The 21,780-nt window shown below is 38.5% G+C and overlaps 1 protein-coding gene across 1 annotated transcript in view; it reads right to left on the minus strand.

Moving 5' to 3' along the window:
- LOC134302075 (E3 ubiquitin-protein ligase RNF123) overlaps positions 1-21,780 on the minus strand; it is a 102,771-nt gene that overhangs the window by 52,306 nt on the left and 28,685 nt on the right. Inside the window, exons 32-35 of the mRNA XM_062987098.1 lie at positions 16,508-16,647; positions 13,804-13,992; positions 13,214-13,289; positions 9,823-9,907 (exon numbers count right to left, since the gene is read on the minus strand). Coding sequence (XP_062843168.1) covers positions 9,823-9,907; positions 13,214-13,289; positions 13,804-13,992; positions 16,508-16,647 — 490 coding nt within the window. The remainder of the gene's footprint in view (positions 1-9,822; positions 9,908-13,213; positions 13,290-13,803; positions 13,993-16,507; positions 16,648-21,780) is intronic.

Consider the following 21,780-nt stretch of genomic DNA (forward strand, 5'->3'; position numbering starts at 1 on the left):
ACCAATTACTCTGTGTCACAATCCAATTAGCATGGCACCACAAACTGCATCCACCGCCTTTTAGCCGGCCTTAATGGAGCTAAATTGTGGAATAAGAACTTTTCATCTGCAAAAGGCTAGAGTGGACAAAGCTCCTGTGAGTTCATTTTTCATCTGAATGATATTGTTCAGGAGACAAAAAGAAATGGTGATGAGGCAGTTTGCTCAGACTGGTACATATTCACCTGTAGTCCATCACTCAGTGAAAGTTCCATTAAAAAGGTTTTTTTTTTTAGTTCGTCAGCAAACCGGTCACATTTGCCCGCAAGGTGGCAAATCAATGTTCCTTGATTAAGTCTAGCTGATCAACAGAATTGGCATTAAAAGTGCATCTATTCCTTCAGGTTTCATTTCAAATACAATAAACATTTCATCAGCAGAAACCTAAATGCGAGGCAGCCCAAAAAGCCATAACATTAATACTGAACAACTAAACTTTCTGGGGTTTTGTTAGGTCTGACAATAAGCTATTGATTATAAATCTGGGGCTTTATTCCTTACATTTTATTTATTGCATAAACAAACAGAGAGGCGACAGTATGCAGATACTATCAGATAGATGCACAATTTGCACATACTGTTTTTTTGCATGCCATATATTGTATATATGCATGCTGTACATGTGCTACACCCTATTTACTTACTTTCTTTACTTGTATTTGTATTAGTTTCTCTTCCTTTGCTTGTTAAACTACTGGACACCAATCATTTCCCTCGTGATAAATAAAGTATCTATCTATCTAGTAAATGTTCTTTAAATTAATGATTTAAAGTTCCTTTGAAGGTGTTTAAAAGCACTACTGTACTTACTTTTATCCTTTTTAGTGGGTGTCTGGATATTTATGGGTTTAGCACCGTTAATGCAGTGTTATTGACTTTTAAATGACTTACCGCTTAATTTCCTGGCTGCACCCTAAACATTATTCTATGTGCCACATAGTGTGTAACTGTACCATTCAAAGAGCACTATATAGACATGCTGTTAAGTATGGGGATGTGCAATTTAAGACAAGGCAACTACAGATCGTGTCATCATTTTGAGCTCAAGATGCATAGATGTGTTTCAGGATGTACAGATGTGTAAAGATGGCAAACTTTCCAGATCTTGAAGATAAAATCACCGCTTGTTTTTATTTGCCTTTACATACCTTGGTTTGTATTTCATACAAACACATTTTATACAAAAATTTATCAATCCAGAAGTGAACCCACACCTTTAATGCCACTTGCTTTATTGTCTGACTGAAGCCTAACATCTCAAAGAGAACCAAGTTTCCTATTTGCATGATAAAGCTGCACAAGACTTAATAATTAGCCATAATTCCACCACTCAGCAGAACTCTGAAGGTGAATAACGAAAGCCTCAGACAGCAGCAGTGTCATGCATGCTAAGCACACGACACAAACGACAGTCCATCAGCAGCACTACTGCTTCTGTGCTGCATCATTTTTAGGAGTAAGTGCAAAAGCTCTACTAGAAGCAGCCAAGGAGAGAAATGCTAGATTGGATCAATCAGACCAGCCCGTGTTGGCATGACTCCCACAAAGCTCTTTGCTCCTCTACATAATTATGGGCGGGATGGGAGGAGAAGTGGCGAGATGTGAAGGGATAATTGGAGATGAGCTCAGCTCCCCAGGCTCTCCGAGCAAAAGAAAAAAAAAATAAGCTGACCTCATACAAACAGAATATACAATCAGGGCGAGCAGGGATTGCAAGAACTTCGGACAACATTTTGGCCAACCACAAGACATGAAATACATAATAAACCACATGGCCAAAAGTATTTGGACACCTGACCATGAGCTTGTTTGACACGCCATTTCAGAAACAAATGGTAATAAAACTGAGTGACCGCTGTGTGATCGTTTCAGCTATAACATCAGCCATATATTAACAAAGAATTAACAAATCAAAGATGTTTGTTGTCCCAAAATGTCCCAACTTTTACAGAAACACATATGCATTTCACATTGATTGAATGAATGTTAACAATTAAGATGCCAAAACTGAGTACATCAATAATTTCATTCATTATTGTGCAGCTCTGCTACTAGTTAGTAAATACGTCATAACTAATGTACTTACAGGTCCTGAAATAGCATCATATTAAAATGACTGCAATTCACAACAACAAAAAATGCCGTACTTATACAAAAACTGTGTGTACTTAACTTAATTGCTCTTTAATTACTAACAGTAAAGATCTCAGTGACAGAACACAGAGACTTGGTTCTCTCACAAGACATCAAACCTCAACTAATTTTATTAGACGTTTATAGTGCTTTTAAACTCAACAACATCAACAGACACTGGCCAGACCAACCAAACACCCAACTATAACTATAATTCAATAATTAAAATATATGTCAACATTAACTGATTCAGCTCTCCTGACCTCTGACTCGTACCTAGCCTCTGTGTTCAGGGGTGAAAAAAATTCATGCTAAAATAAATTGTACATTTTATAAATGTCTGTCATTTTCTCTTGATGACTATGCATAAAAAACAAAAGAACAAGGCAGAAAGAACAGACAGAGATCAATACAGTGCAATTAGTGCAGAAGTGAGAAAATCGTTTTTTTAGTCAGTCTGGCAGCAGAGTTTTCTATAAGCTCTCACATACATGCGTGTTTACCATGAGCAGGAAGTTTAAAAGTTTTAATTAAAATGTCTTATCTTACGTTGATCTCTCAAATAAATTAGGAGTATTAGTAAATTAATTCATTGTATCTGTACAACTTTACATCAGTAAGACCCAGGATATCTGTATTAAGGCTAAGATTCTAAGTGAAAAGGTTGTATTTACAATCCAGCAAGTTCATTATTTATTAAGTAAAGGCAGGTGGTACTGGTCTGTACTATTCTTTAGAATTAAAAACAACAGAACACTTCTCGAACTGAATGCCTTAAGTTATTGGATGACTTATTTGTTTATATACAGTACTCTATATACAGTAAATATTAAGTTTCTCTTTGTGAGATCGCTCAGGTGGCGCAGCAGTAAAACACAGTAGCACACCAGAGCTGATATTTTAAACTCGTCGGTTCGAAACTCAGCTCTGCCATCCGGCTGGGCTTGGCGCCTACATAAACAACGATTGGCTGGGTGGGAGCCAGATAGGTACTCCTCATAACTGATGCAAATACGACCTCTGCTGGCTGATTGATGCCGTCTGCACAGAGTCGAGGAATAATACGTTGATCAAGGTGTGGCTCTCCATACACAAAGCTGATCCGCATGTGAACTCGCCTCGTGCGGGTGAAAAGATGCAGTCGGCTACTGCACACTTGTCGGAGGGGGCGTGTGTCAGTCTCACTTTTCTCAATCAGGGCGGGATTGGCATCAGTAGAGAGGAAGCGTAATGCAACTGAGTAATTGGATAGGCTAAAAAGTCGGAAGAAAAGGGGGAGAAAATGCATAAACCAAAATATATATATAAAAGTTTGTGACTGTTTTGGAGTTTTATGGGGCATCTTGTTAGAAAGCTTAGACCATTAGTACATCAGTTCACTTAAAATAATCGTTAACACATTATGGAAATGTTTAGTTCATTAAAAAATTACATTTAAAAGGCCTTGAAATGTGAAACAAAATTCAGAATAAATACTGAAGGAAGAAACCTAAAGATTTTCTTTAAGAGTCGAGTCTGTGAAATTGTTTACGGAGGTGAAAGATCATAATTGTGAGAATCAGTCCACAGCCAAATATGGCTTTACAAATAATACAAATATAACACACTGTAAAATATCACCATTATTTTCAAAGCCTTGTACAGTGATAAATTCTGTCTAGAAAATGATCATTTACACTTTATAACTTTATTTCTTGCTTTCAAACTCTATAATGTCCTGTATAAAGAAAAAAAGACATTTAAAATAATTTTAACTAAAATAATTACACTAAACATCAGTGGAGAAAGGACTTCTTGCTACATTACAGACTGAAAAATGCTCCTTTCTAGCTGACTCTCTTTAACAGTAAACTTCTTGGTTGGTTGGCTCTCGTGGCTTTGTGCCTCCTGTACATCACTGCAAACTCCGCACACTTTTCTCTTCGCCTGCTCTCTGTTCGGAGCCAGTCATCACCATGGAAACCCCTTTGCCATCCCAACTCCCACCTTCCTAGCACCTTCCAAAAATCATCAAAAGAAGGCAGCAGCCATTTATAGCCACGGCTGAAGAGGACAAGCACTGGCTCACAGCAAAGCAGCGGCAGAGATCGACATGGCCGGAGTCGAGGTGGAGTGAGCTGGCTGGGATGTGAAAATTCAGTCTCTGTAGCCTAGAGGTTAAGGTACTGGACTAGTAATGGAAAGGTCGCTGGGTCAAGCCCCACCACTGCCAGGTTGCTGCTGTTGGGCCCCTGAGCAAGGCCCTTAACCCTCAATTGCTTAGACTGTAGACTGTCACAGTACTGTAAGTCACTTTGGATGAAAGCGTCTGCTAAATGCTGAAAATGTAAAATGTAAATTTAATAAAAAAAGCTTCATCAAGGGTCATGGTGTTGCACATTTCACTAGAACATTTCAAAGCCGTAGAAAATAACATCACTGAAGCATGTGATGAATGAACATGAGGAGAACATAACGTCGTGCTGTGTCTGATTAAAGCCTTAGACTGGAATTTACCAAAACAGCAGGTGCTTTGTGTCACACCGGAGCTTTTCTCATTAAGGGTCTGAGTATTATAAGCAAAGTTTAGCGCCAGTTAATTACTGTCATTTTTCCTTAAAATAGAACGTGTGTTTTTGAGGTAATTTCCTGCCCTGTATTTTCAGGGGTGGAAAATAACACCTTCATGCTGTTCAGTGACATTTATGTTGTTGTTGTTTTTGGGTTTTTTTTGGGGGGGAGTGGGTGGTAATAACCTTTCTGCAGGACATAAGTGCATCTATGTACATTTTTCTAAGCCTTAAAGCCATTTTGTTGACAGTCAATTTCCGCTGACAGACGAATTACATCACGCATTGATTTCTCCACTCATTTATTCAGGTATTTCACAGTTTGCTTTTTTGTTGTTGAGGGAAAGATGAACAGAGCAGCTGTATCTCTGCAATAAAGGTCATCTTTTGAAGCTGGGAATGTAATTTCCTTTGGACAAAGGAACCAATATGAGCGAGTTCCAGTCTTATCAGTAGCACAGTAGTACACTAATAAAATAAGATGAAGGCTAATAACATATACACATGTTACGACAGAAAAAATGTTTCCTTTCTCAGAATTGTAAGAAACTTTTAGGTACTAAAAACTCTGTACTTTGGTAAAATAAACACAAACAAAGAGGCATTGGGTTCAAACTTTCTATCACAGAAAATAAATTAAATACAGAAGTAGTTACAAAAATGATTGAAACTTTAAGACCGCCATGACATTCCTCTTACAAGTGTATGAACAAGTGTCCTTGTGCTTGATTGCATGGGCTTGTATTTATTCAGCGACTCAACCTCAATACTAGACCAGGTTATAAATCATGTCTTGTAAACATGCTCTTCTTTTGAATTAAATATTAAAATATAAGACAGAGTCTCCAGGTCTGGAATATCAAGCAGACCTGATTATGTCAGGTTCGACTCTACTAGAGCATTCAAGTTACTTAGTGAATTATATCTGCACAGGGTGTCGTGACATTGCACCTAACAGGACCAAAATACATCAGACAAAATAAAATAATCATCCCGGAGCCACAGTTGTTTTTCACATTTTGTGCCCTGCGGCGGGTCTATCTTTAGCCAGATTACGGTTACATTTCTCTCACTATGACAAGGTCTCACTGACACTACTCTTTAGTCCAAAAATGCCTCGAGTAAAACAAGGACCTGAACAAAACAGAGCTTTTAGGAAGAAAAAAAAAAAACGTTAGACCTCAAACCTTAAAGAACTAAAAATGTTTCCATGACCCTTTTCCTGTGCTTACTGGACGTCTGATAGAACAAAAACACACTATTATGTAGGAGAGCGTATCTGGGTTTTTTTCTCTTCTTCTTTATAACTGATAACACAAAGAGCCCAAAGCCAGAACAAATAGACTGAATCATTTTTTTAAAATGGTAAAAAAAAAAAACTGTCTGAACATTTTCAAAACAACTCAAGTTACTTAAGCTATTCAAGCTGGGTTTCACATTATTAAAAAACGATTGTAAGACAATAATTTGGGATAACTGAGAATTTTTTACGACCACAATTATTCACCACACTGTAAACAAAAGTCTCAAACTACAACACAAGCATAAACTACCTATATGACAAGAGTTCACCTGCACCTAAGGAACCATCAACTTAAACAGATGACCACATCATTACAGAAATATGCCAGGATTGACCATGATACTGATCTGAATAAAGATGAATCACTGAATCAAATCAGGACATTATTACTGATCCTAATAAACGAATCACCCCGTACTACAATACTAATCATTTTAATTATCACCATCAACCACATACACAACACACACACACACACACCAAACACAAGTACACACACACACACAACAATATGCACAATTTCATCTGTGGAACAGGCAGAGCCTCTTTACTTCACTAATGGATATCAGTAAAAGGAAACAGCAAAACATTACATTCCTGAAATTTACTAAATACTGAATTTACAGTACATAAAAACAAGAAACTTACATAATATTTATAACTGTTGGTATAATGATTATGCATCATAAATGTAATGCAAAGGCAGACCACCTGAAAATCAATTTAATTTGGACCAAACTATAACCTTTAACAATAAAATTACACTGGCATGGCTTGGGAAAATGTTGGTAACATCTTGGCCTGAGGAATACTTTTTCCTTCTGCATTAATTTGCCACCTGTATTTCATTTCTGACTGTTGGCTTAATTTAGCAGTGTGTTTAAGATTATCTATAACAAGGGAACACATTTTTTGGAACCCCCGGCCAATTCTAATAAGTGAAATACAGTTTGTCTTCATTTTTATTTACTGTTGGTCAAATTTTGGCAGAGTGTATTTATTGGCTAAGAAATAGTTGGCCCTTGACCACTGTAATTAAATGGTTGGCTCAGAGTTTTTCTAATTAGCTTAATGATAGCTGAAACTCCAGTGGTGGCTCAAAGTTGGCCCAACATAATATGGGCAGACGAGAAGCAAGTCTTAGCAGATTAATAATTAAATACAATAAATGCTGAAATAGTTCTTTTTAAGACAAACTGCTCCTTTTACAGTGAATATATTGGCATGGGTTTGATCATAAAACATAACTTTATGGCAATTAAGGTTGAGAATTGATACATAATTTTTAAACAGGCATTAACTCTTGGCTAAAATTTGGCCTATTCCTTAGTACCTGGCCAGACAGACAGCATTTGTTGGCTGACTACGTTTGGAAAAGGAAGAAAATTGCTCATATTTTACACTTTGTTGAGTTGTTTCTTTAAAAGTAACTAACTACCAAGTTAGGATCGGAAGGGTAAAAATCTGAAGCAAACATAGCAAAGTAAGTTGGCAAAAATTAGTAAACAAAATTTACAAAATGACAATTACAAACAAGTTACAAACCAAACCTCCCAATTCATTTTCACTTACATACTTTTTAAAAATGTATTTAAAATTAAGTAATAAGGTACAATGCTTACTCCCACATAGGCTGCATCTTTATCTACATGACATATTGACACCACTGGGATGGTAATATGCTTTTGAGACAGAATCATTACTGGATGTTAATAAATGAATCAAACTTATTTATAATTCCATTCATATGAAACAAATTTTTCCATAAACACATGATTATTTTACAGCCCGGCCTGTGTAAGGCAGAACGTTATATATTGTCTCTCTTTCACAAACAAGAATAACCGCTGACGTACACACACTGGCAGTGAGGACACAGGCCCTTTTGTGCTGAATTTTAAATACTTTACCACGTTGCTTCTCTTATTTTTTGCATTAAATTAAACTCGATGCATTGCAGACTTTGTCCAACTTGCTTTGCTGATGTCTGATTTTGCCAGCTCCAGCTAAAAATGACTTACATATTGCCACTCAAAGTCAACTGGGAGAACACCAAGATTCAAGAGGTTCAAGTCACAATATCAGTTCTATAAAGCCAATCGCTCACCTAAGAGGTGCTCCTCAAGTTTGGCTCAAAATAATCTCTGATGTTGCTTGACTTGCTGTGTAGCCACTTAACATGTCTTGGTTGAACAATTAAGAATTTTGTCTGATTTGTTCCTTCACCATTAGAATTAGACAGCTACCATTTTTATTATGGTTAGGAGTTTATGAGTTAGGAGCTCTTTTAATTAAAAGAACTTTGATAAAAAAATCATCCGAGAACGCTCTGCATAAACATATCAGCCTATTTACTGGGAAAACAGTGTGACACTTGTATGACATTTATAAACCTCTGAATAAATTGGACACAGCCCAATAAACATGCACTGAAGCAAACATGTTGACGAGTTTTACCCAGTGCATGATCTGACGGATGACAGTTTTTACCGCCCACTGCTCAGACTTTCCGTCAATGTTTACCACATGAGGATTCTCTGCCACTGGAGTCCTGTTTCTGGGTCAAAAAGGAGGCAGCGCATAAACAGGTAGGGAAAGAAAAACATCCTGAACATGAATTCTGCACGAGGCTCTATGTTGTAACCGGCTGTAAATCCTAGTGGCCTAATTAAAACGTCTGTGGACACTTGTATGTCTGCAAACACAAACAGAGCAGGACACCGGAGACGCATGGTGTCTGACACCCCTGCGGGCAACAAAGCACACAATTAGCGTTAATCGCTTGTGGAGAACGGGGCAGTCCAAAACTAGCACAGCTGTGTAGTTGGCTTCTCTACCTCAGAGCTAAATGGTTCTATTAAAAAAATCAACCTCTAAAGAGTCAAGACTTATACAAGTCACACTGGCAAAATCAGCCACCATTCGGCCTCAAAACAGACATTATAAACATCCAATTAAACAATAAAATAATTCATTTTTAATCTCCCGAAAACATTCGTACAGCAGTTAACAGACTGAGCTGCATATGCACAACACAACATGGAAGAGAAAAAGTATGTGAACACCTGGCCACCTTAATATGGAGCTGGTCTCACTGTTGCACCTATAACAGCCTCCACTCTTTCTGGAATTCTTTTCACAAGGTTTTGGAGTGTGCCTGTGGGAATATGGTGAATATCTGGTCCAAGAAAAAAAGCATCTGTGAGGTCAGGCACTGAAGAATACTGAGGACCATGTACAAATTTAGTACCTATTACTCAAAGACCAGATACTCAAACTGAAGCTTGTTTATTTTGGACACATTATGAGAAGAACCAAAACAGTGGACAGTACAGGCATGCTGAAAGAGGTAAAGGTAAAAGGTTGGAGGTAAAGGAAGAAGAGGATGGCCAGCATCAATATGGGTGGATACAATTAGAAGAGCGATAAACAAGTCATTAAGAAGCTTGAAGATCCAAACAGACAAGATATTTTGGAGAAACACTATCCACATCGTCCCCAATTTTAATAATAATAATACATTAAATTGATAAACTGCTACATTAAACAAAGAGCAGACTAAGTCCATAGTTATGCAAGTCAAACTTATATAAGTAGTATTACATGTAATGTTTTGATAGGAAAGTGTGTTTGACCTTTATCTCAAACTTTAAGAACATTTTAAGGTCTGTGCAGTCTTTCAGACAATCCATGCTCTAAATACTGCACTACAGACGGAGATGTTGCATCACACAGCACTCACGCCCAGTAGCAACCGGCAAAGACGAGCAATAATGAGGAAACAGGTCAAGGACTTACCCTTGTCTCTCAGAGTCCACCAGGACACGCACCAGAATTCCAGTAACTGCTACCAGTATGGGGTAATGATCCACACTCTCCAACCCTGCACACACACACACAAACACTATTATATAAATGCACTTGTAGTTAATCATTGCCTGCAATGATTGTTAGAGAAGATGCATCTCAGGATCATATAATGCAAGCTTTAGTTTGTAATCTTCGTTTAATTGAATTAAATGAATTGTGGTTTTAAGTAATATTCAGGCCGGCACAGTGGCACAGTGGGTAGCGCCGTCGTCACACAGCCAGAAGAGCTTGGGTTTGATTTTCCAGCCAGGTGGCCAGGGTCCTTTCTGTGTGGAGTTTGCATGTTCTCCATCTGTCCATGTGGGTTTTCTCTTGGTGCAAGTCCAAAGACATGCAGTCAGGTTAAGTGTAGTTACTAAAAATTGTCCTAAATGTGTGTATGTGTGTATGTGTGTGTGTGTGTGTGTGTGTGTGTGTGTGTGTGTGTGTGTGTGGATGTGTGTTTGTGTGTCTGCTCTGTGATGGACTGGTGACCTGTTGTCCAATGTATCGAACCCATCAGACTCTGGCTTTCCAACAAGCTTAGAGGTTGAGGTACTGTACTAGCAATCAAAAGGTTGCCGGTTCAAGACCCACCACTGCCAGGTTGCCAATGTAGGGCCCTTGAGCAAGACCCTTAATGCTCAATTGGCTAGATTGTATACTGCCACAACTGTAAGTCGCTTTGAATAAAAGCGTCTGCTAAATGCCGAAAATGTGAATGTAAGTAATATTCAATTACAAGTACTTTAATTTTTTGTATAGCACTTTTTTATAAAAATAACTATCTTACAACAACTGTTTCATCCAGGTCCACAAAAACCCTACATAAAATTAGATGGGGTGCCAAGATGGCTCAGAGGACCAACCCGGAGTTTGTGCCTCAGCAGTGCTACTGACCTGGCCAGGCCAACAGACACAACTTGCCCTGTCTGATGTAGCGAAGGTCATATGTAAAGTAACAGGTGAATAATACATGTCTCTATCAGATGTTCATGTATATTTCATAAGGACAAATAATTTGCAGGCAGCTTTTCCCCGCTATTGTTCAATCCTCACCGCATCACCACAAAGCCAATTTACAGTGTGGCGGATTTTTGAATACTGAGCAGTAATCTTGTAAATGAGCCGATTCAGGCTGAAGGAACCTGTGTGCTGTTCCTGATCCTGATAACATTCCTGCCGTAAGCTCAAGGCAAATTGGACTAAGCCTGTTCAAGGTGATGAGCCCACACCGGCTGACATTTAACTAATAATTGGATTTCTGAAGTGAGGAAAACGACTTTGGTGCAATTATTAACAGCAAACCGCAACAGGGGAGCATTTCTGAATCATTGCTTGTAAACATGACATGAAAAGCACCTGATGAACGCTAATAGGTTTGAAATTTCTGATTTCACTTATTCTTTGGGGCAGTTTTGGAATTTAAATGATTTCTACAACTTTTCTGTGAGTGCATGATTAAAACACATACATTCTCATACACAGACTCATTATGGGTTTCTTGAAGATTTTCAAGGTCATTCATACAAGGAAGATTCATACAACAACTTAGATTCACATGAAATGCTGATAGTTCTATAACGTCTCTCTCTCTCTCTCTCTCTCTCTCTCTCTCTCTTCTCTCTCTCTCTCTCTCTCTCTCTCTTCTCTCTCTCTCTCTTCTCTCTCTCTATCTCTCTCTCGTTATTGCCGCCACCCCCAATCAACATGCCCACAGTCCTCAATCACTTCTTTTTACCAGCCATGAATGATGTTGTGCATTCATTCACTGTCTGTTTTGCCACGGCTTTATCCTGATCAGGGTCGCGGTGGGTCTGATTAATTGGACAAAAGGCAGGAAACACCTGGGGCAGGTTGCCACAAGGCATGCACACCCATTTGCCTGACTGCAGGTCTTTGAACTTGTAGGAGGAAACCGGAGCACCTGAAGGAAACTGTGGACACAGGGAGGACATGCAAACATGCAGCGCTACCCACTGCGCCACTGTGCTGCCCGAGTCCCATAGCATGGCCTCCTAATTCCTTATTTGTAATAATGATTGACTATAGCTGATGATTCTCTCTGTACCCATTTGAATATCTGAATCTGGCTACATAAATGGAATTTCAGGCTAAAGTTGGTTAGGTTGCTGAACTGTCACCTTGTGCTAGGAATAAATTGGCCTTAGATGTATTCCAATAAGCATTTAACAAACAAGAGAAAGGTCTGCCGTATTAGAAGCTTCTGGAACAGGAATGATACTGTCCACATTTAAGCAAGCTTTCCATCAACAACGGCTTATAGACTGCTATTCACCGAGAAGCTTTTGAGAGCAGGAGCTTCCTCCTTGCATGGTGATGTAAAGGTCACTGGACTGTGGACAGTGCCGCCTGTGTTCTAGCACTGTCATTCATGACAGACCTGCTTTAGGTCAACTTTTCCATTTTTATCTGCTGCATAAGACATAAATTTAGGGGTTTTTTGGCCAGGTAGACTGGGTTTTTTTTTTTATGGGGACGGTCAAACTAGCCCTTTTTGTCTGGGCACAGAAACATTGCTGACCATCGAAAAGCTGCCATAATGTAGCTTTTATAATTCAGATTAGAAAACTACATCCAAACATCATTTCAACAAATGCAATCCCATCTGCTAAAACAGCACGGCAGATCTAGAAAGTTCTCCTTATCACACATCCTCCTACACCAGGGCTTCCAGAGAAATGAAGACTAAAGAAAACCTTATGAATTATGAACACTGCCATTCTGCATCAGCAAGTTTTGAAAAATTGGCTCACAGAGTATCAGATGAGTTAAGAGGTTTTTTTTACCCATATATTTATACCCTTATACAACTATGTTGCCAAAAGTATGTGGACACCTTTCCATGAGCTTGTTGGATATCTAATTTTAAAGTCATGAGCATGAACAAGATGTCCATTCCCCAAAACACACACATGCACACTTTTTGTGGTAGTGACAGCTTTAACTATTCTGAAAAGGCCAACTGATTTTTCTGTGGGAATTTGTGCCCGATTACTCAAAACAGCATTAGTTAGGTCAGGCACTGATGCCAAAAATTAAGTCCTGGTTGTTAATACATTTTTATATTTATCTATAAAATGTTCATTGGGTTTGGGTTTAAGTTCTGCACAGGCCACTGGACTTTCTCCATACCAAATCTACCGAACTTGTCAAACAGTCATGGAACAGGAAATTAAGGCCTTCCCCAAACTCTTGTCACAAAGTTAGAAGCATATTTATACATCTGTTAGCAATGAATGTGGCTAAAATCCCTAAACCCAATAATTAGAAGAGCTGTTCATATACTTTTAGTATTATAGTATTTCTTTAGCGTTACCTGGAAGGCGAAGGTTGACCACACGGTCGAACAGGTTCCTCTCAGCCGTCACTCGATTCAACACCTGGTTCAGCAGCTGGTACACAAATACACAAAGATTCATCATTAACTGACTGGCATGTGTACTCGAAGGCACTTAGCTCCATTTACTGCAACTGTTCTGCTTCTAACAGCCTTTGGGAAGCGGGTGAGAAAGCTTTTAGAACCTGAGCTCAGATGAAAGAATAGAGACGGCACAAAATAAAGCCTGGCTAAAAAGAAAAATAGCTAGTGCTAATGCTTAAATAAAGCGCTAATGCTCGAATAAAAACATTATTTGGAAAAAAGCTTATTTTATTTAAGAGACTAAAGATATCCAGCTAGCATATTTAATATGTGAAAAATAATCTCTCATTCATCTAACTAAAGAAATCTGGATCAGTGTTCTTGATTCTACGATATAAAATAAGCTAAACAAAATAAGATGGTATAGTAAGAAGTTAGATAAGTAAAAATACTTATCTAAGAACTTTCATGTCACATTCTTTAACATACGTGTACATCCTGTAATAAAAATACACTTTTAAGAACAAAAGCATCTCTTTGTTCACCTGAGCCAGGCGGCGGAGCAGCAGCTCGGCCGAGGGGCGACTCCAGTCAAGGAAGATCTCCGGGACCAGAGTGATGGTCATCTCCAGAACGCGCAGCAGACTGACAGACAGGTCGAAACATGTAGCGCAGACCTTCAGCTGCCTGGTGTCCACAAAGTTACGCTCCGGTCGCTCGGCCGCCTGCTGGATCTGTGACAAAATGTATTCATTTAATTATTAATTTATTAATACTGAGACCATCCTGCTTTTGGAGAATCTATCAGCATATCATGAAGCTTCACAGATTACCCTGGAGAATTTGACCAGGTCTGGAGAAAAGAAAGGAATCAGACCAAACAAGAAGGTCGACTAAAATACAGGAACTGTACCTACCCGGCTGATTAATTATATAAATATATAATATATTAATATAAATAATTAATAGCAAAAGAAGAACACCTTAATTAGTCATAAATACATATACAAATGTACAGTATAATGAAATTCTTTTTCTGCATATCCAAGATGATTTGGAAGCTGGGCTCAGAGCGTAGGGTCAGCCATTGTACAGCGCTCCTGAACCAGACAGGGTTAAGGGTCTTGCTCAAGGGCCCAACCAGAGATGCACGGCAGAGTCTGGATTCAAACCCACAATCTTCTGACTGGAAGCCTAAAGCTCTACACACTAGGCTCCCACTGTCCTATTCACCAAAACTGAATGAATATGAAACAGTTTATGGAACAGTTTTCTTTTGCCAAGGTACAAAAACCCCAAACTGTCACAATACGCTAAGACAATTGTTACTAGAAAGTAGGATCCAATCCAAGAACAAGTAATAGAAGATCTGCCATGAGCTAAAAGCTGCTGAAACATGTGTCAGTGTGCAGAGTCAATCTACAGTCAGATTACAAGTCCTTGCATGTATGCAGACTCTGACAAAGAATAACTCTACTCTGCTTTGTAATGAGCAAAAACACAATCAGTCCAGCAATTCAAACGACTTCATCAGCTCCCTGTGTTCTCCACTCTGTACAATTCTAGAAAATGCTAGTAAACAACAATCTTGGTTGCTGTGAAGATTGCTGCCTCTTAAATTAGGCATCATCAGAGATGAAAGCCACAGCTGAGAGGTGGCCAAGTAGCCTGACCCTCAGAGCCCAATCATTAAACGCAGGCCTGGTTAGTCCATCTGCCTGAAGCGCTGCTCGAGACGAAGATGGCCAAGCTGAGTGCTTTTCCAGCTCCCCTGATGGAGCGTAATTTACTGCCATACAGACCAGGGAGTCTTAGCTTTTCCAACCATCACTCAGGAGTACCCGAACCCATCCATCAGTTCTAATATCTCAGCACAGAGATGGGCCTACTTTCACTTCTGCAATCTTCTCAGCCAGGGTTCTTTCAACGTGGAATCAAATCACAATTTCACAGGATGTAGGTGACCGAAAAATAAGCAAATGTGAATTTAACATTTACCTGAGCCTAGAGGTGTTATTCAGGTACATGGACTTGAAAGAAGTATTCACACACCTATTGGTTTGTTTCAATTAGGTATTTTATTAACTTGACTAAGAATTTTTATAAAACTTTTATCTGTAGAGACACTTATGCTTTGTAGAATGGAGAATGGAGTGTAGGTGCTAGACTGGCTTGCCTATAATATGTACTATAATAAAGAGTGCAAGCTGTTGAGCAGCTGAAGTGCTATATCAAGCAAGAATCTTAGAAAAAAAACACTTTAACAACTATATTTGGTGTCCTCAGTTCCCAGACGATTACAAAACTGTATTTATTTGTTTAAATGGGATGAAAGCATGCCCCTTGTACATTAAGCATACACAATAGTTACAAAACAGGGTCAAAAAAAGGTCAAAAAAGACATTATTGATATTTTTCTTACTATCCCATTTATCCCAGCTAAGCATTGCAAAAAAGCTACAGCTAAACAATTACATGTACAGGATAATTCAGACTGTTTTATGAATTAACTGGAAACTTACAGCATTTAAATATTTATATTATGGAACATGAGACAAAGAAGTATGCAACTAGATTTGGGGGTGAATATTTTTCCACTGTTCTGTATCTAGTTTTCGGGAAGGTCATGGACACAGCATCATTAAATGCTGGCATTAAAGCTTTCAGATCAGCCAAGTGTCAGGTAGACTAGGGCGCTAAAATACACCAGTGACGTACATGATGGGGAAACATGTTCCTGTCATACATATTTGTAATGGCAGAACAGTTGTTCCATTTTCCAGGGCAGTGTTGCATTATAACGAGGTAAAACAAGACGGGTAATACCCAGGCACAGGAAAGAACAAACAAAATTAGGTATGCTTCCATAAATCTGAGTCTGGTTTTGATTAAAAACAAACTGCCCTGTGTCGATCTAACCGAGCCTGAAAGTCATTAGTATGCTAATCACACGGTTTACAATGGGAATGACTAATTCACTACGCCAACTGCTGACAGTTCTGACAAAACTATTGAACGAACCCACAATGAATAATTAAAAAGTTCCCAAATGAGAGCTGAGACAGCGGTAATCTGTCACTGAACTGTACTGCCAAAAGTGAGCCTGACATACAGTGGATGGAAAAAGTCTGCACACCCCTGTTACAATGGCAGGTTGTTGTGATGTTAAAAAAACCAGCTGGTACATCTGCTGCTTAAGTACAGTACATAATAATAAATTATAATTGCTTGTTTGGCATGGATTCTTACCTCCTGAATCATGCCAATAAACTCAGAGAAGGCCCAGTTCAGCTGGTTGAGGACACTGTTCAGGAAGCTGGCAGCCATGTCTTTGTCCTGACTCAGGAGCTCTGCCATGTGCCTCTGGAGCAGCAGGGATGGACAAGGCTCTGCAACCAGAAACAATGTTGGCAAATTAAAGATACGTGTAGTTTTCATTATTCTGTATTCTTAAACATACCACACAAAACACTAAGGAAGCATTGATTAATTACATTAATATTTGAACTAAATCTGAATTAAATGTCAAGTCAGGTTTCCGGAGTGACACAAGTAAATAATGTTTGCCCAGAAGTCATTTTGTCTGCCAATTAATCAAGCAAAACCAGTCAATCCCAGGCCTCGGTGAGATTGGTACTGCATGATCCCCAACTGCTAAAAAAGCAGCAGCTGGAAGCACGTTAGCTCATTCTACAATTGGTGGCTGTCATGTGATTAAAGTTAGCTAGTGGCTGGATACTGGCAATGTCTATAATAATAAAACTGCAGAAATCAAAGTCAGATAGACAGAAAATGCTTTATTTTGAAGCCAGCATATAAAAGCTTTGAACATATGACATGATGTCTCAGTTTGCTTGATTATTTCAGCCTTATCACACATCTGATAACGCTGTCAGCTTCTTAACTTGAACAGATTGTGCTGGACTTGTGTAATCCTGCCGTATGCCAACGGACCACAATTAATCCAAAATTGTTCCATTTCTAAAATGAACTATTACCCCTTTCATTAAGCCCACATCCATAATTACCAGTAATGAGGAACGGAAAGTGTATAAACCACAACACGCCAACACACATCAGAGGTGGTCGAACCGAGAGGAAAAATAGACCTGAATGCTCATTAAATCCAACACAATACTGACAGGCACAACAAGCCTTCCGAACTACATCAAGCTTATTCTGCAATAATCTGGCTGTTCAATATTGGCTAATATTTGGATTAATAATATAGGATTAATTATTTGGAACTAAGGATTGGCTTTATAGCACTTTACTATAATAAAAGGTAAACATTCATCTCCAAATGTATTAATCCTGAATAATTAATAAAAATAAGATTGTCCTTGTACATACAAAGCAGGGAAACATTTTTATTCAGTTCTTATTCTTTTTTTTACTAACAGCTTTATGCCGGTCAGGGTCACAGTAGGTCCAGCGCTATCTAAAAACACTGACTGAATGGCAAAAACACTCCCAAGGACAGGGCATGAACTTAACCCAGTGCAATACCTTACACACTTACTCGCACCTAGGAATGGTTTGAAGCTGTTTATTTACCTGATTTAATGCTCTAGTCCATAAAAGCCAATAACTCACATTAGTTAATTGGCTAACCTTAAAAATCTTTCATTTAAAAATAGCACAGCAAATTTTATTTAATCAATTGAAGGCAACAAAATATAAATCGCAATTAAAATATAATTTATAGTGCAGACCTGTGCAAGAGTTAAAAAAAAAGCCTCACTGACCAGCCCTAGTTTTCCTATCTCGTGGTATTTTGAATGCTGGGGGAAAGCAGGGGCATCAGAGAGAATTGTGGGTAATTTAACAGGACATGTTCAAGCACCAGGCCACCACACTAAAAGCCTGACAGAGCAGTGCAAAGAGCAGAGCAAACAATGTAAGTGCGTCAGTGAATGAAGCTAATCTGCCGATAGGTCAGTACGGTTTGGTGCCTCCGATATAACCTTTATGTTTAATTAGACTGAGCGAGTCCCACATGCTGCCCAGTGCTTGCTGGGACAATAAGGTTTATAAGGTTACAAGAAAGGACATCAGAGTAAAAACAGATTAAAAAGTACATGGGGAAGCGGGGGTGGTGGGGGTGAGGAGAGGCCTCGTTTCTAAAAAAGGCATGGCAAGATTGATTTAGAAATGAAAGCTGATGCCGGGCACTTTTATGTCTTCTGTGTTCTTCAAATAGAAGTCAGAGGAGGGTAAACATTCAGACAATTGTGCTCCACTTCGATGTGAACGTGCTTTGAGGAGAGGATGTTACATAAATCAGAGAGACTCATGGAAAGAAAAGATTGTTGATAAGGGCAAAGGAGGACAAAGAAGTGGTTCAGAGGGGTTAAAAACCGAATACATATTTCCCTCATTTTTACGTTCATGGAAATAAACACATATTTTTGGCAAATGTTAATGCACTGTTATTGTGGCAAGTGCAAACCTTTAGAGGCTAAGCTTGTTAGTACTTAACTGACTGACTACGACTGCTAGAACAGTGTAAGCTGTTACTGTCACAAAGTCAAGCAAACTCCATATTAATGTCCGAGGTTTTAAAAGACGAAGTTCGATGAGTCACTAATTAGGTGTTCACATACTTTTGGCCACAGATCAGTCAAGTTTGGAAATAAAAAGTGAAACTCTCACCTTAGGCTAAAGGACATTTGTTTAAATAGACAGATGTAATTTAAGAACCACTAAAACAAACGTTTGACATAAATTAGAAACTGCTGGAGCATGGGTAAATTGTTTACAGTCAAGCAGGCTTTATATTACTGTAGCTATGGCTGCAAGGCTGCAGTGCAAGATGAAAGCTTCCTGATTTCAGAATCAACATTGTTAAGCTCGTCAAGGAATTAGGGAGCCATGGAACAAAGTTAACAGAACATTATATCCTTAATCCTAGTTACTGTATGCAATTAAACATGATTTTCAAATGATAAAATTAATAATGACTAACGTGAGTGTGTAGTGTCTTGTTGCTCATGACAAAGTATGTAGGATTTCAATATTAATGCTTGAATTTTAATAGTAAGAATATATTCTATTACAATGTAGCTTAATTCTGCTGCCAAGCAAACCGAACCTCTTTACAGCTTTCATTAGCAATGCATAGGTGTTACCAGATCAACCCCCAAGACTCTCTCTCTCTCTCTCTCTCTCTCTCTCTCTCTCACACACACACACACACCCTGAGTGTGTCATCAAATGTAGTCACTCTTCCGTCCCACTCGTGAGCTCCATCACTTCCTAATTCCTAATTACACTGCATTAAGAGCAGAGAAATGAAGAGGAGGTTGATTATTCTGACCTGACTAAGGCCTGAGGGCCTGAGGACCTTCCCTATTTTAAAACATGTTTGTTTATGATTTAGAAGAACCTGCTGTTGCACAGTCGATTTTTCAACTCTCTTTATTAGATCTGATAACGTACAGATTTGGTCAGGTTTGGTCTGCCACACCCCTCGGTGGACCTCATCAGAACCGGCTGCACAAATGCAAATTAGACTAAGCAGCTTATTTACAAGCCAGTGAGGACTCACCAAACCAGATCACCACGCGGCTCAGAGGATTTACACATCGCGAAACCGCAATCAACAACCAAATCCTAATGAGGATGAAAGAGTAACAAAGAAAAAAAATGGAAAAAATGAAAAAAAAAAAAATACTACAAGCTTGTAAGAACCCAGAGCTGTCATCAAAGCTTTCATTTTTAATTGGATTAAATTTACATTCATGCACACACAACATGACCAAAAGTACATGGACACCCCTCCTGATTATTAAGTTCAGTTGTAGAACATTAATTATATAAAATCAAGTATGCACCAAAATTTGCGGCAACAGTTTGGGGAAGGCCAATCCATAAAGACAAAGACATTTCAGACCTGAAAACTTTTCAAATTAATTTAAACAATCAAAACTAAATGGTGTACAAATGGGCGCTCAACTGTTTCGAAATGAAGGATGTTAAGGTATAAACCAATTAAAAAATGTGTTTGTGTCTGATTTTACAGAAAAACACACTGGATAAAGTGAAAAATACGAAAGGAAGTTAGCAAATATGGATTTTTATAAATAAAAAAAAGGGGGGGGAGTGTGATGGGAATTTTTTAAATAACGTGTTATGTTTTACTGTATTTATTTTGTAAAACATTTATACTTTCATCATATACACTGTGTGTATGCACTGTAGGTAATCCAAATAAGTTTTTAAAAAAAGGCTGTTTTTCTGTATACTAAAAGAAAATCATGTATTTTTATGTAACAAAAGCTGTAACTAAATGAAAATTACTATTGGTGACTTTAATACATTATGATTTTTCACAATGCACCAATGTGAACTACGGTAGTCCTTTAGGGGTCAGGTTTTTCTTTGTGAGCAGTAAAGACTGGAGTGGTGGCAGGATGTTGCGGTTATGGCTCTAACACGACAAGCAGGAATATCAGTATAATTATTAGTAAACAATGCAATACTAATAAATAAAATATAGTTTATGGGTAAATGGATAAGGTAAACCAGCCAGGGGGAAAAGTTTCACTAAAAGCCAGAGTGGTAACAACTGGACTAAATAAGGGATAATAACCAATTAAAACTGGATATGAAACTTACTTTGGAAACTAGCAATTGATAAATTTCCTGCAGGCCGTGAAAAAAAAGTAAAAAATTACGGTTTAAGAGATATGGCTATTTGATCAATGAGGAGAACGAATGCATGGCTAAAACAAGCAAGGCAATAAAGAAAAAGACATCAGAGTAAAGAAGAGAAAGACTCCACCCAGGGGCGCTAATGGCTCTCGTTTGAGGCTGAAAAAAATTCAATTCCATTATCAGAATGCATTCAGGGGCGGTTAATGCAGTGTTAACATCTAAAGCTCCAGACTGAAAATGCAACAATTAGCAACAAATCAACAACACTGCTTGTGCTGGTCAGGATACAAAGTAAAAAATACGTGAAGCTGGCTGTGAAGCCTAGTTAAGAGGGTTTGCATCAAAACAAGCCATCAGTAAGACAGCAGCAGTATTGATTCATAAGACAAAGCCCATATTATCCTTGAGAAAAAGTGTACATAAAATTGTAAACACCTGTAAGGCGGATTTAGAACAATGTACTTTAAAAAATATACAGATCGCGAACGTCAGCGCGTGATGGATGATGTTAAGCGTTCGTTTCTTTCCGAACTATTAATAGCCTCCTCTCCGCTTGACGTGTCAGGTGCATGTCGGCGCTGATGAGAGTGATTTACCGCTTTGTATTTTGGCAGTGAAGATGACGTCATTACGCTGCCATTTAACATGATGGGTTGACGCATTTAGCGCATGAATGATAACACAGTTCAGGCTCTTTCACTAAAGTAACCTATTTAAAAAAATCTGCATTTTTTCTGAAACCAAAATTGTGAGGATGACGGCAGTGGAAGCGGACAGTCTGACAGCCATCAAAAAGGTCTAAATGCTTTTTATAACATGAAAGGAAGATGGAAAAGCAACACGCTAAAAAAGAGAATGAAACA

The sequence above is a fragment of the Trichomycterus rosablanca genome, chromosome 24 (assembly GCF_030014385.1).
Source record: "Trichomycterus rosablanca isolate fTriRos1 chromosome 24, fTriRos1.hap1, whole genome shotgun sequence".
NCBI lineage: Eukaryota > Metazoa > Chordata > Actinopteri > Siluriformes > Trichomycteridae > Trichomycterus > Trichomycterus rosablanca.